The sequence below is a fragment of the Ambystoma mexicanum genome, chromosome 3q, assembly GCF_040938575.1.
Source record: "Ambystoma mexicanum isolate Mex_15411 chromosome 3q, UKY_AmexF1_1, whole genome shotgun sequence".
Taxonomy (NCBI): domain Eukaryota; kingdom Metazoa; phylum Chordata; class Amphibia; order Caudata; family Ambystomatidae; genus Ambystoma; species Ambystoma mexicanum.
The window spans coordinates 1,034,346,019-1,034,362,262 of NC_090926.1; the positions used below are offsets into that span (position 1 = coordinate 1,034,346,019).

The 16,244-nt window shown below is 44.1% G+C and overlaps 2 protein-coding genes across 5 annotated transcripts in view; one reads left to right on the forward strand and one right to left on the reverse strand.

The window, feature by feature from the left end:
* RBFOX3 (RNA binding fox-1 homolog 3) overlaps window positions 1–16,244 on the forward strand; it is a 3,087,537-nt gene that overhangs the window by 1,460,576 nt on the left and 1,610,717 nt on the right. The window lies entirely within an intron of this gene.
* On the reverse strand, window positions 13,287–13,751 carry LOC138448036 (putative uncharacterized protein DDB_G0271982). The gene has a single exon (XM_069604574.1). It carries the CDS (start codon window positions 13,749–13,751, stop codon window positions 13,287–13,289), a length of 465 nt encoding a protein of 154 aa, XP_069460675.1.

Consider the following 16,244-nt stretch of genomic DNA (forward strand, 5'->3'; position numbering starts at 1 on the left):
CATCTTTTACCACAATAGGCCCTTCTATTGAAGGCTCAGAGGCTACAGTATTTGTCACACCCTTAATGCAATATGTCTGAGGTCTTCTGGCACTGGAAAGATTCCTCCCATGGCCCAGTAATTAACCCTCCACATTGTAGCTGCGGCTATCCGCAAGTTATAGACGAGGACGGACCATCTAGCTAACCCTGGTCACATGAAGGTCACCAATGCAGGCATTTTGGCCTCTAGCCTGGTACAAGCTTCCCCTTACATATAGTGTATCTAGCCCCATCCAGGCTTGGAATGGTCTATAGGACAATAGGGCAACACCAGAACCAAAAACTCAAAATGCTGGTGTGGACCAGTTTTTTGTGTCAAAGAGGCTTTCATGGCCCATGAGACCCAGTTTGAAAGTTACTTTACTACGCGTCTAGTAGTTTTGACCAGTGATACTGAAATACATATTCTTTAAAATGTACAATTTGCATCACCTTTGAATAAAAACCTCTCTCTTTCGGTACTGCTCAAGTAGTCTGTCATAAAAGGAATGAATTGGCATTTGCTACTGTGAGCCACTTTTTCATTGGTGCCCGAGACAGTTTTGTGCCCCAGTCCGACCCTACAACCATCCATAACTCTTGATGTCCCACCCAACTTTTTTAAAATAGTTTTTTTAATTGTATTTGGCCAAATTAATTAACATTTACAAAAATACATCATTTCATCTCAGAACTATAATTTATACATTAACATTTCAATATCAGTTCATTATAAAATCAAACAGTTATCAAGTATCATGCTTCGTCTACAAAGTCACAATCACCTAGAACATCATTTTGAAAAATCTTATGAACATACCTTTACAAATGAACTCGACAATTTTTATATTACTTTAAGACAAATGATATAAAAAGGAAAAAAAAACATATTGCAGACTTCCAACAACCTATACATTTATTCTAAAATGCCTTCTCCTACATTTGAAGATCAACAGTATTTAAAACGCAATTTAGGGCTAAAACCAGAGCAACATTTTCACCCCACATAAGCCTTGACCAAAAAATATTGGTATAATTGTCAGATTTTATAGACAAATCATCGCCAAATGTCTGTGTTCTAAGAGGACCAAAGCACAGGCATTTTAGTACCCAGTGTTTTAACGTTTCTACCACTGTATATAATTTACAAAAGCAATACAGATTCTCATTTGATGTCTTACAAGCAATCCAGTCTCTAGTGTGTTCCCTCGTTAAAAAAAATGGTTGTACCGAAAGTGCATATTAAGTGCACCGGCTTTATTACATGGACATCTCATGATGTATGGGCATATTTGATTCCTCTTTCTGGGAAGACAAGCATACTCTGTATGAAGTCTATGGATTCCCATAGTCTCAATGGTTTTCACCCAATCATGGCTGTACAGTTTGTATCTTAACTTTCTCTGGGCAGTGAATCAATTCCTCCTCCCTTGGGTTTATGGTTCAGGGCAGAGATTGCTTTCTATGTCCATTCATAGTCACAGATTTAACAGAAGTTTCCTTTAGCATTAAGCCCAGATCCTCATATAGGGAATGTGTGGGTCAAACTAGGATTTTTGAATAATTGGAAAGTTGCCTCCAGTGGAATCTTAAAGATATAGGGCCTCATTACACGGATGGCGGTAGGGATTTACTGGTACCGGTAAACTACCGGTACCGGTAAATCCCTACCGCCTTACTACGAGGTCCCTTTGCGGGTTGGGGGATTTAAAGCCTGCTTTTTGCAGGTGTTAAAATCCAACCCGCTAAGGGACCTCGGAGCTAATTACGGCACTGCAAAATTGCGGTGCCGTAATTAGCGCCTTCCCCATTCCCATAGAGCCCTACGGGGCAGAAATGGGGAAGGGCAATGGCGGAAGGGGGATTTACCGCCCCTCCAACCTTGGAATGGGGCGGTAAATCCCCTTTCCGCGAAAGGCGGTGCCGGTATTTTACCGGCAAGAGCCATGGCGCTAATAGCGCCATGGCTCACCGCCTGCCGGGTAATGAGGCCCATAGTGACTAAATCTAACTCATGCCTCATTATTGCATTGGGCAGCACATTGGCAAAACAGAGGACCGCTTTCCTTATCCATCCCTGAATAGAGTTCCTGTATTCACTTTTATCTATTAGACAAATGTCCAAACCGTAAAATCGGCTCAGTCTTCAACACATAATAGTCAAGGATTAGTATCAATGAAAACTTGCAAATCCTAGAAAAAAAGACAATTCATTGATATAGAGGGAGTTGTAATTTGGCTCCCAGAAACTCTTTCCACACACATATAGAGGAGGAATTACATAGATTGTAACATAGATATCGTAATTTCATGACTTGTTCTATTTTCTCCGAGCCCAAAGTCCACTGTTGAGATTGGTCTCTGAATTGTATATATGTTACTGCAACTCAGCAAATGTTTTCAGCAAATATTATGATGCACTATGATGTAATGTTTTCCTTGTAGAGTTTTGATGAGTGTGTCAGTTCCATTTAGAATATGGAACTGTTTACTTTTGTGGTCGACGGCAGTTTAGAGGAGTCTTCCTACGAGGACGCCTGCTGTCAGTTTAGTTCGTCTTTACTTATTAATAAATAACTTTATAGTCATTTGTGGCGTTGTTCCTGACTCAACATTGGCGACGAGGATTCGCAGTGAAGACCCAGAGCAAAGTTGCATTCCTGCGGTGGCGTGACAGCAGGCTTGATCATCTGCCGCCGAAGGAGAGGGAGTCGGAGTGGAGACCGGGGAGGTGCCATCCCCAACAGGTCAGATGCATGTGTGAGCCGATTGAAGGGGAAGTACTGCGTGGGAGAGCGCTCTCATTTTTTTATGTAAACAACGAGCAGCGCCGCTCATCCACAGTGTGAACGAGCGCAAGCCCAGCTCGAGCGAAAGGGACTCGCGAGCTGATTGGATCTCGCGAACGAAGCCAGTGCTGCATACTTCACAGCGCGAGCCCCGCCCATGGACAAAGGAGGCTCGCGAGCAGACGTGTGCTTGCGAGCGGGGAGTGGCGGTCTTGCTTCACTCGCGGCGCCAATCAGATCAAAGGAAGGCGCGAGTTGAAGACTGGTGCTAGTATATTTAAAGGGACACGCACACCAAACAAGCCGTGTGTGTCCTCATGAGATAAAGTGCACAAAGTCTCACATCTATTTCTGACTTCGCCAGCCTCATTATACAAAACTGTACAAGTGGACACCCTGGTCTCCCAAGTGACAATTTACATATTGCTGTCAACCATTGGTGATCTTCAATTTTGATAACTCCCATCAAGACAAAACGGTGCAAATTTTTTTTTTATTTATGCAAAATAGTAGTTTCAAAGCAACTACTGAGCTTAATTCAAATTTCTCCTTTTAACAACATAATCATCCCATCCCCTGTTCGACATGGCCTCCATACCACCTCCTCTGCCGTTTGTCAACGAGCCAGGCCGCCCAGTTATCCCATGGGATAGGTGGAAAGACATTTTTGAGAATTATCTAGTGGCCATGGGTGGAGACAGGTATCCTGCAGCACGGAAAAAAGCATTACTTCTTCACAATTTGGGCACTGAAGGGCGCAGGATATATGATGGCCTTCCGAGAAATAGGGATCAAGGATCTGGGGATATGGATGAATACTTATTTGCCCTAAAGCAACTTCGAGACCATTTTGAGCCCAAAAAGAACGTCAGTTTTGAAAGGCATAAGTTCTTTCAGAGGGTCCAAGAGAGATCAGAATCGGTGGAATCTTATGTTGCCTGTCTCAGATCACTAAGCTATACGTGCGAGTTTGAGCAATTAACAGACTCGCTCATCAGGGATCAGCTTGTCAGGTGCACAAACAACCCTAGAATTCAAGAGAAACTATTGACAAAAGATATGGTTCTCCAAGAGGCTATCGAGATGGCAAGAAGCATTGAACAAACGTCCGAATATGTAAAGGAACTCAAAATTGATAAGCTCAGTGTTGATCAAACCCTGGTTTGTATTGTGGATCAAAAGAAGAGGGGTAATTACCCCATGGCAAAGAAAGGGCCTTGGATTGCAAAGAATATGTGTCCTCGTTGTGGCAGCCTCAGGCATGGAATGAACTATCCGTCATGTCCAGCCAAGAACGCGGATTGTTTCAAGTGCAAGGGAAGAGGCCATTTTGCAAATGTTTGCAGGAGTAGGTCGATCAACTATGTAGAACAAAAAACGGACAATACTGGAGAACTTGACAGTAAAACAGGGTATTACTCACATCAAAATTTGGCCGTGCAGGAGATGACTCCTAAGCATGTATTTCAAGTATCGGAAGTGTCCGCTAATGATAAAGGCCCCGTCGATCTGTTCAGCATTGATGGAGTTGAACTGTCTATGAAAGTAGACTCTTGCTCACCGTGGTCCATTATATCAAGAGAAACCTTTAGAAATGTTCTCAAAAAAGATGATGCAAGTATACTTCCCACTGGCATAAGAGTATGCGGGTATGCCAACTCTGATATAAAAATTGTTGGTCAAATTCCTTCAGAAGTGTGTTACAAAGGAAGAACATGTCAAGCCATGTTCCTTGTGGCAGAGAAGGGAGCATCGTTGCTGGGCTGGGAAGAACAGAAGAAATTGGGAATAATAGTACAAGCAAGTGCACCTGTTCCTGTATCGATTGCCGAAGTGGAGGATTGCTGGACCAAAGAGTTTCCGGAGGTGTTTACGGAGGACCTTGGCAAACTTAAGGATTTTGAACATCACATCAAATTAAAAAAAAATGCTCAATCTGTTGTACACAAGGTTCGTCAAGTTCCTTTAAAGATTCGGGCACAACTCAAGGAAGAACTTGACTGTCTGATGAAGAAGGGAGTGATCGAGCCAGTAGCAGCCACAGAATGGTTGTCTCCTGTGGTGTTAGTTACTAAGGCCAGTGGTAACTTGAGGTTGTGTGTGGATTTACGCAGCCTGAACAGGAACATTGTAATGGAGAGACATCCATTGCCAAACATTTCGGAGATCCTGTCCACTCTGGGAGAGCCCAAACTGTTCTCCATTATTGACCTATCGTCTGCGTATCACCAAGTGCCACTGTCTGGAAATTGTCAACATTTAACTGCGTTTATCACTCCGGAAGGGGTTTTTATGTATAAACGCATGCCCTTTGGTTTAGCTTCGGCAGCATCTGTTTTCCAGAGAGTGATGGAAACGGTCCTCAAAGGTCTTAATAATGTGACCGTATTTCAGGATGACATTCTCATATTTGCTAAGGACATGATCGAACATGACAATGTGTTAAGATCTGTTTTGGTTAGACTTAGGAATGCCGGTTTAACAGTACAAAGAAGTAAATGCAGAATCGCTATGAAAGAAGTTGATTATTTGGGACACAACATTTCTCATAAGGGTATTTCTCCCAGGAAGTCCTTGGTGGACAGCATTGTGAATGCTCCACAACCCCATGATAAGGATCAGTTACGTTCGTTCATGGGGTTGGCGGAATATTATCACAAATTTGTTGATGGGTTTGCAAATATTTCGTCTCCTTTGAGAGAATTATTGAAAAAGGGCTCCAGATATGTGTGGTCAGACCAATGCCAGGAAGCCTTTGTTAAAATAAAGCAGGGCATAGTTGGAGCTCCCTCTTTAGGTGGGTTTGTTTCTGGAAGGAAGACTGTGTTAGCTGTAGACGCAAGCATGTTGGGGCTCGGAGCTGCCCTGTTTCAATATGAAGGGAGCGTTGAAAATGTCATAGCCTTTGCCTCTCGCCCATTAAGGGGGGCAGAGAACAATTACTCTGTAGTTGAGAGAGAGGCGTTAGCCGTCTCATGGGCAGTAAGTCATTTTAAATTTTTTCTTTGGGGCCAATCCTTTCTGCTCAAAACGGATCACAAACCGTTGGTTCAGTTGTTAGGCAGTGCCGACTGGACAAAAGGATCACCCAGGATATCCCGGTGGATGGTGGATCTTTTGGGGTATTATTTTAGAATGGTCTATGTTCCTGGTGGGGATAATGTTATTGCTGACTGTCTGTCCAGATTGCCTATTCAAAGTGAAGAATGCAATAATACAGATACAGAGTCTTCTGTAGGGATTTGTGAAATGGTGCACAATGCCATATGTGAAGAAGAGTGGGTGTCGGCGGATAATATTGATGATATGTTAGGCCAAGTTAAGATCTGGGTCAAAATGGGATGGCCCAGGAAGGATCTGGTAGAAAAGAAATTTGAGACATTCTATAATATCAAAGAGGAGTTGAACTTGTCGGGGAACGGGGTTCAACTTAGGAAAGGGTTGAGGATTATACCTCCCTCCGCTGTGAGAGCTAAACTTGTGGAGATAGCTCACCAGGGTCATCTGGGTATGGGAGGCACTAAGAGACATATAAGGCAATCGTTTTGGTGGCCTGGTATTGATGGGGAAGTAGAAAGAGCGGTCAGGAAATGTAAAGAGTGTGAGAGAAGTGATAAGTCCAAATGTGTCAGGGAAACACCGTTAAGACCTGTTAGTATTCCCACAGAGCCTTGGAGGAAGTTAGCAGTAGATTTGATGGGACCCATTCAGGAGTTGGGAGAAGAGTTCAAGTATATCATTGTACTGGTAGATTATCACACAAAATGGGTTGAATGGAAAGCCATAAGGGAAGCGACCACGTCCCAAATGATCACTTTCCTTGAGGAAGTGTTTTACAGGGAGGGGTTCCCGTCCGAGCTTGTCTCAGACAACGGTGTCCAGTTTTGTTCGGACAGAATGATGGAATTTTTGAACAGGTACGGAATAAGACATTACAGGACAGCGTTGTATCAACCCAGAGCGAATGGTTTGGTTGAAAGGATGAATAGATTTATCAAAGGTGGTCTGCAGTTGGCTATGGCATCGGGACTTGAGTGGCGTACAGTTGTAAGAGAAATGGTTTGGAGTTACTGTGTAACTCCACATTCCATCACTGTAGCCTCTCCCTTTTCATCCCTCAAGGGTAGACACCCGGGGACTAAATTATGTCCGGGATGGATGGATCTTGCTAGGAGTGTGAATGTAGACAGAAAGAAAATAATGGATTTAATTAAGGAAACTCAGATCGAGTACAAGGTTCGTTTTGATGACAAGAAAGCTGCACGAGAGACGAGTTGGTCTGTTGGGGATTGGGTCTATGTAAAAAATCCTAGAGCGTCTCCCAAATGCATTACTAGTAAGTTTATTGGTCCCAAGAGGATTGCAAGCATAAGGGGTAATGTTGTTTTTATGGAGGGTGGTGAATGCTGGGCGATGTCTAGATTAGCTAAAAGCAATATAGACATTGCCGAGGGTAGTGAGAGGGATCTAGAAACAGAAGAAAATTCAGTCTTTGGACCATGTGCAGACAGAGTGGTGGATGTTGAATGTGACAGAAACAGTTGTGACAACACCGGTCTGAAAGTGAGCAGAGTAAGGAACAGACCCATCAGGTTAGATGACTATTATGTGGGTTAGAATTTTTTGTTTATTAAAGGAAGGAGATGTGTTGAGATTGGTCTCTGAATTGTATATATGTTACTGCAACTCAGCAAATGTTTTCAGAAAATATTATGATGCACTATGATGTAATGTTTTCCTTGTAGAGTTTTGATGAGTGTGTCAGTTCCATTTAGAATATGGAACTGTTTACTTTTGTGGTCGACGGCAGTTTAGAGGAGTCTTCCTACGAGGACGCCTGCTGTCAGTTTAGTTCGTCTTTACTTATTAATAAATAACTTTATAGTCATTTGTGGCGTTGTTCCTGACTCAACATCCACCTCATTGTTTTTAACTTCTGACATCCTGTAAAGATAAACATTTTCAATTCAATGGCATTAGCCTGAAGATCATTTGTTGTGCCATATTGCATGAATAATGTAAGCTTTGCTTGCAACCCCACAGGTGTCCTATCAAAAAAGATGAGGTCGTCGGCAAATGCCAACCAGTGTATTCTTAGGCTGCCAAGTCTTACGGGAGTTATTTTGTCATTTTTCCAAATTTCATCGAAATCACTGAGATAAAGATTGAATAAGGTGGATGTCATACAACACCCCTGCTTAACTCCAGCGTAAGTCGGAATTGTTCTTGTTAGAGATCCTTCCTCTGTAAGACAACCTCTGTAGGTAGTGTCATGATGTAACACAGCCACCAACTGTATCAATCTCATGGGAATGCCACATCTCAGGAGTGTGTTGCATAATATATGTCTTATTACACAATGAAAGGCAGATGTCATGTCTGGTGAAGCCAAAAATATTAAAACCGAGTGAATATGCTTGACCGTTTCTAAGAGATGTGCCAGTATCATCACCTTCAGAAGAGTCCTCATCCTTTTGCAAAAACCCACCTGAAAGTGTGACAGAGCAGCCATCTGTTGCAAGATACTCTCCAGCTCCTTAAGAAAAAAATATGCAAACACCTTGGATGAGGCATCAGTGAGAGCTATAGGCCTGTAGTTTGAGGCCACAGAGGGGTCACCTTTTTTAAAAAATTGAAATAACAAGAGATTGAGACCACGAACTTGGAAATGATTTTGTGATGAATATCATATTGAATTTTATTTTTAGTATACAAACCCGAAGTGAAGGGTCTTTTTTCAATACAAATGATGGAATGCCATCTGGGCCAGCCACTCTCGCTGTATTTAGTTTGTTAATTGCCCACATGATGTCTTCTTCATCCCAGGGACACATGCCCTCTAGACATATACCTTCACAGGGATTGCTCACACCAGGGAACATTTTGGCCAATTTGTATTTTTCCAAAAGGAAATTGACGTAGACCTCTTGTTAGATATGAGATTCCATATTGCCTGTACACTTGCCAGCGGTTTTGTTCATGGTGGACCAAAAGGCTTTTGTATTGTTACTGCACACTTTGTTGATCATGGCCTGATTGTCTTTTGTATAAAAATCAATTCTCAATGGTGTAAATAGATTCCTATGGCCCACCCTTCTTCCTCTTACAGTAAATCTTCCTAGGGATCAATTGTGTAAAGCCTGGCACATCAAAAATTATTTGAGTCTACCGACACACAATTACCCTGAATCATTTATAACATGTCCCAGTGTAGACTGAGTGCTGGTAACTAAATTAAACTCCAAAACTGAATCTCAGAATCGCATTTAACTTCCTGTGATTCTGTATTCTTTAGTTTCAAATGACATGTACCAGAAAGAGATCATACTTGTACATTTATTTCAATTGATACCGTGTTGAGCCGACGCATAGATCTGGATAGCATACAAGCCACGAGAGAGAGACCAGGCATCTCTCCTGGCACCCTTAGAACCAGCATGTCTGCCACTCACCCTGGTTAAGCTGAGCTCTTCCATACTCCAGCCTGACTCTGCTGTTCACTGAATTGGCTGCTCTGGAGTCTTAGACTCCCCACAGCAAAGGCAGTGGTAACACATTTCACGGAAACAGGGGGTTGATGTCAGCAGTTCCTAGACTGCAGACTCCTACTGAAGCGCAAAAGCGAGGCCATAACCATCCAAGAATCCAGACACACCGGGGGCAGTCATAGGGCAGGTGGAATGTCTCACTCCAAGGACCTGCAGTTAAGGAGCGCTGGCTTATGGTTTAGCGCAATGTAGGTCATAGGAAAGAGGAATTCCCCAAAGGGAAAAGGGAAGCCTTGGATGAAGTTGCCTTTATGCGCAACACTGAATGCTAACCCTACAGACCCATATTATGTGCCTATCAACAAGATGGGAGCTACATAAAACAATGCCACCCTGGCCAGGTGCAGCACATGGACTGGCTGGAAAGGCGAGAGAGAGGCTGTGCTTCCTACCCTTCACTTGTTAACATGTTCTGATAGGCATCTCATGGCAGCATGGTACCCGCCACCAAGTGCTAGTGGAAGATATGAGAAAACCTATCATTGTGTATTCTGATTTTCAGTCAGGCTTATTTTTAAAACATGTTAAAAGTAAGAGAGAAATCCAATATCAGGTCCTGTTAATTTGGGACTATATGGGAAATTGACTGCCATAAGTCTGTGCCGTGCGAAATGGAAGTGAGCTCAGGACCCTTTCTCTGTATCTCAGAAGCGATATGACTGTCCTCTTGACTATGGGAGGGGAAGCCTGCTCTTAAGTGAGCCCAGGTTAAGGCTTTGCCTCAGCAGAACTTCACCAGACGACCCCTTGCGGCTCCTTACTCTTCCATCCCGAGCGATCTCTGCAGCCTGAGAGAAGTTCTGCTTGAATGCTAAGGATGGGGACCTCCCAGTCACTACTGGTTGGTAAGCGAGGCGTGGAGATAATATAATTGGTTATTTATAACTCACTTAATACCAAATCGGGGATTGAACCTGCGTTGCTCCACGCCGTCTTGCTGCCGAGACAAGCTCGTTGCCCCTGAGCTATCCTCCTGGCACAGAGATGGTGAATCGTTTGTCTTACTCCATCAACATTTTGTGAAGCTTTTGTGGGTCCTACCGAGTTGAAATGCTCCCTTGATGCCATGCAGTGCTCAGGGTAGATTGATTGTAATTGTGCGGGGCTGGGGGGACAGCCTTCTGATGTCATCCACAGCTGGAGGGGTTGAAATCAGCAGCCTTGCTGCTCCCAGGCCAGGTTCGATTTTACTGTGCTGTGTGGGACCAAGTCTGTGGGAGCCCCTGGAGCATAGCCTATCATGGAGCATTGCATAGGTACCGTATCCTTCAAAATGATCTGTTGGGGAGACTAGAAAGACAGCTCCTAGAGGCTGAGAAGCCTAGCTTCAAAGCGTTGTGTCCAAGATGCCGCTGAAGCTAAACTTAAGCACCCCAAGTGTAGATTCTGAACACGTGTGGTTGCATAGGGCCCCTGTGTTGTGGTAAATTGGAGAACACTCAGTGTTGCAAATCCCACATCCAGTGTGCACATCTGCAGAAGCCTTATTTTGATTACACAAATGCCACAAGCTCTGCAATGTTGTACGGATGGCCTCATTCCATGAGTGCTGTTTTTAGGCGCTGTCACACTGTCACTGCTTTACACATCCACGTGGTTGTCTCTAAGATTATTCATTTGAGGGAGGCATTGAATTGTGACTGATTTATTCCTGATACCCTCCTACGTATTGCTGAGTTAAGTCTCTTTTCGGTCTACCCTGCTTAAAGGTATGTGAAGCGGCACAGTGAGGTCTGTGGACGGTCCTAAACCTTTGGCCTCCTTTCTGTGAAAAGCTGGTCAACGTGGCGCAGAAGCAGTGCCAGTGTTATCATGGCTGCTGCTCTTATCCCACTACCTAGTGAATTCCCAACGTCAGTCATGACAGTTTGTGGTACAGAAATGCTGCAACCTTCAGGTGTGCAGGTGGGCGACACAGTAATAAGGAAAGCTTTGTTCATGCAGGTGTGTCACATAGTGAAAATCAGTTATGCCCATGTCAGACAGCAATAGCACAAACTTTGGTGTGTATGCATGTGTGTGTGTCCGTGGACCTGTGCCTGTGTGACACAGTGGTGGTGCAGACTACAGGTATGCATGTGCATTAAACAGTTATAGTGCACATTTCAAATGCACATGTGCATGCGGCATAGTCATAATTGGTTATAAAGGGCTGTAACTTGACAGGGCATGATGCAGAAATGCTTGTGTATAAGGTTTACTGCAAGTTTCTGTTATAGGTGTGATACAATGAAGCACATGGTTCAGGAATCCCAATTTTGGACAAAGTGATAGTGAGTATTGTATATGCACCAGTGTCTGAGCTAGGGAGTCCAGTCGGGCAGCTGTCATCCCTTTGTCCCTATTCAATGTACCTGTGTACCCCGATCCTCCTGCTGGGCTGCCACATGGTTGAGCAGTAGCATATCCTCTTTACCATGGCAATGCTGGTAAATATTGTGGGCACAACTTCATGGAAATAAATTGCAACGGCCATGCTGGTCCTGCTTGTCCGAGACACATCTTCAAAGTGATTTACGGTGGGAATACTGGCATGTAATGTGGTCGCAGCTTCAAGAAAGGGATTTACAATGGCAATATTGGCATGTGTTCTGGGGCAATGTCAAAGTGATTTGTAGTTTGAATGCTGGCATTTATTGTGGAGCAGTATCATGAAAGTGATGTACATTGACAATGCTAACATGCATTAGCACAGCTTCTTGGAAGTGATTTAAAGGGACAATGCTGGCATATATTGTGGACTCAGTCATCATGAAATTGTTGTAAAATGCTACCAAGCTCATTCAATGCCTAAACCAAAAACACAAAATTCTTGTGTGGGCAGTTTTTTTGGTCAAAGTGAGCCACTTTTTTTTCCCCATTGTGGGCTAGTTTGATGAATTACTTCACCAGGTGGCTAGTAGTTTTGACCAGTGTTTCTAAATACATATTCTTTAAAATGCACAACTTGCATCACATTTCATCAAAAAAGCTGCTCTCCATGGGGTACTATTCAAACGGCCTGTCACAAAAGGAATGAGTTGCCATTTGCAACTGTGGACGATTTCCCTTGCTGCCCCAGACAATAGTATGCCCCAGTCCAACCCTGAATGCTACTTTATACTTTTGGTGATCTGACATCTAAAGGATTTTGAAATGTGTTCTCTAGGGAACCAGTTATAAACTGTGTGTCTTTTTTTACCCCATTTTTAATTAAAAATGGCGCCATTAAATTAACTTTATCAAAGACTTATTTTAAATATGTTCTTGGGACTCCCTGCTGCGAAGCTAATGGTATTGCTCTGGGCTCCCTTTGCGACACTCAGTCACATATGCTAATTTGGGAGAGATGGTAATGCACACCACTGAGGAAAACATTCACCACACGCTACTGCCTTTCAATTCTTTCAAGTTCAGGTGCCCCCCCCCAGGAGCCCTCCACATCCCTGACACGAAAAGCAACCCCCGCCACTGGGATGCACTTTCGTGAAAGCTATGAGTACCAGTGCTCGCCACATTGATTGTGCAAGCTTCTAATGTGAGCGTGAATTGCACAGTAATATTACAGAGAGTGACACCATCATAGTGCAAGCTTGTTTCATGCCAGCGTGTGACCAAAGTGATAGTGCAAGCCTCGCGTGCGCTTTTGAATGACTTCAAGTAACATGTGCGTGGTGGTGGAGTAATAGTTTAAGCTTCAGGTATACTTGTGTGCAGTGGCACGGTCATGGTCTGTATGTGACAGTATGAGAGTAAATTGGCAGGTCGTTCCTTGGGTAACTTTATTTTCCCTTCCTTTCCCCATGTTCCGCATTCTTCTTTTCTCCTTGCCCTTTTCTTTTCCTCACTACAGTCCAATCCTGACCACCTCCTTTCTGTATCTTCGTTGTATACTGTTAACCTGTTCTCTCTTTCTTTTCCTCACTCGGTCTCCTTTCTGTAAATTCCTTCTATACCATTAACCTTTGTTCCCTTTCTTTCTCTCTCCACTGTCCTCTCTCTATCTCCTCCTTTCTGTCTTTCTTGTAAACTGTTAACCTTTGTTCCCTTTCTTTCTCTCTCCACTGTCCTCTCTCTATCTCCTCCTTTCTGTCTTTCTTGTAAACTGTTAACCTTTGTTCCCTTTCTTTCTCTCTCCACTGTCCTCTCTCTATCTCCTCCTTTCTGTCTTTCTTGTAAACTGTTAACCTTTCTTCACTTTCTTTCTCTCTCCACTGTCCTCTCTCTATCTCCTCCTTTCTGTCTTTCTTGTAAACTGTTAACCCTTCCTCTATTTCTTTCTCTCTCCACTGTCCTCTCTCTAGCTCCTCCTTCTTGTCTTTCTTGTAAACTGTTAACCCTTCCTCTATTTCTTTCTCGCTTCGCAGTCCTCTCTCGATCTTCTCCTTTCTGTATCTTCCTTGTAGACTATTCATTCTATTTCAATACTGGAGGCTCGGATTGTGCTCATCTAAGCACTTTACTACTCGAGCATCTCTTTTTCAAAAACACTGTTAAGCACACAATACAGGGAAAATGACAACATACATCATCAGGGCAGTTTCTTGTCCATTTGGTGCCCACGGCGAAACACTAAAAATGCCCCCGCACGACATGCGCCACTCCCTAACTACACTCCATGGTTAAGTAACTCCTACCCAACATCAATTAATCATTGCTATACAAATGAAACAGGTGTCGGGTTCCGGAAACCATCATGAAGGATTTCGGTATAACACTACAAATAAATGGTGGCCTGGGTTCAGTGAGCCTCACGTAAGGTTACGTGGGTCAGAGAGGCAGAGGCAGCACCTGCTGCCCTCTACTCGCCCACAGGACACCACAATATATGCTCAGACATGTTTCAGGCTTGAATCATGGTCATAGATGTGTCATATGCGTTCTCATTCATTAGTTCCCTAAATGCCCTTTGATTTTATGCAAAGCAGCAAGTAGCTTCCATTGGTGTTCTCATGGGTGATATCAAGGCCAGCTGAAGATGCATCAGGGCTCGTACGGCCACCCCTTTTTGCAGCAAGTCACCCAGGGCAATTACCCATACCCTCTTTCCAGATTCTACTACCCCTTCCACTCCCCCTCACCCAAGCACTGCTGAGGCTACAATAGAAGACACTCATAAAAGGGTTGGGGAGCACATGAGCTTTGAACAAAGTTTCTTTGAGGCTTTGGAGCTATCGATTGTTCTAAGAGACATCTATCTGGCAATCTCTTGGCACCTTGTGCCTATGCGGATGGATGCTTATTTCTTGCATCCACGGATACCCTGCTTTTTGCCATTTCTTTAGCATTTTTTTTTCAAAACCAGAGGCTTAAGATACACGTGATGTGGAATAAGGTAACTTAAGAATTGGGACATCGGGTGTCTCTTGGAATAATTGGAAGCACCTTTAAAACCTCAGGGATGTTTGGAAGTTTGTTATATTCTGTGTGTCGCCAGTCTGCAACAGTGTGGTGGTGGTGGAGCGCGAGGTTTTTTCCAGCACTTGATGCTAGCAGACCAACAGTGTCAGCGTAACATCATAATACCTAGCGGGGCTACAGAACACAGTAGCCAATTGTAACTCAAGCGATTGGCAGCTGGACCCGGAAGTGTTCCTCAGGATCATGGCTGGGAGGGGGCCCTGTCACACAGACCTGTTCACCTACAGGCTCAACAGGCAGCTCCATCGGTTTTACAGTTGGGAGGCCAGACCCGGACGCACAGACACAGATGTGGGCCCAGCATGAAGTATGTATTCCTGCCATTCGCATTGATAGCCCAAGCGAGGAGGCAAGAAGCAAAGCTAGTACACATCAGCCCGGATTAGAATGGGCAAGCATGGTCTCCAACCCTGCACAGAATTCTTAGACTTTTCAGTCTTGTCCAGCGAACAAGGATTTGTCACGCAAGGCTCTGTCTGCCAAACTCGCAATCTTGCTTCACCTTATTTCATGCAAGAGAACGTCTGAGGTTACAGCTTTGGTGATCGACAATAAATCTTTCTCACCATCAGGGTTGACCGTTCATGTCACCAAGAGAACCAAAACCGGGATTAAAGCAGGGGCGGACCCAGCTTTCCCAGAGCAACCTAAGCTGTGCCCAGTGAAATGCCCTGTAGCTTATGAGGCTAGGACCGCCCAGTTCAGACCGTGGGTCAGTCCCACTTGTTGTTAGCTATACGGAAGCCTTTAAAGGCTGTTTTCGAAGCCACTCTTGTGAGATGGGTGCGTTGGTGCATGCACTAAGCAGGCAGGCATCGATATACAGGCTTATGGAGCCCACTCGACGAGAGGCACCATGGCCTCCAAAGCATTCAGCTTAGGAGCGCACCTGGAGGATATCTTGAAAGTGGCTGACTGGTCCAACGAGTCAGTCTTTAAGACCTACTACTTTAGGCTAATTTATCATGTGTCAACATTTATTTATTGTGCATTTGTAAGGCACTCTATACATCAATAAATTGTGTTTCAAAGCACCCACAAGGCAAGGGGAGGGAACAGGGGAACAAATGGCAAATAAAATAACATTGATGAACAAAGTCAGAGGCGGCCCTACTAGGCCTTGTGAGCATTCGGAACGTGCGAGTGCAGGTGACGTTGGTCGTAAGTAAGCTGTAAACGAGCCTAATCCAAGCCTCCGGTATTGACATAGGATTCAGATTTTCCCTACTACCGTAAAAAGAAAGTCATAATTATATTAAAGACACGGAGGTGAAGGATTATCCCACCCAAGCAATTGCGTAGGAGTGTGCATGGGAGCAGTATGAGTGGCGTCGCGTGACAGATGTTATGTTGTGATTACTCGCCCAAGGCTTAGCCTCCTGTCAGTGTCGTATGTTCTGATTTCCTTGCAGATACAGAGGCCAAGCCGGCGGGTTTGTGGGGTGGGAGGTTACTTTTTTGTTTATGACGCATTTACCGGTTGGGAC

Bases quoted from the DNA above. Each gene is read 5' to 3' on its own strand.
- LOC138448036 (XM_069604574.1), bottom strand. From the start codon at position 13,751: ATGAATAGTCTACAAGGAAGATACAGAAAGGAGAAGATCGAGAGAGGA.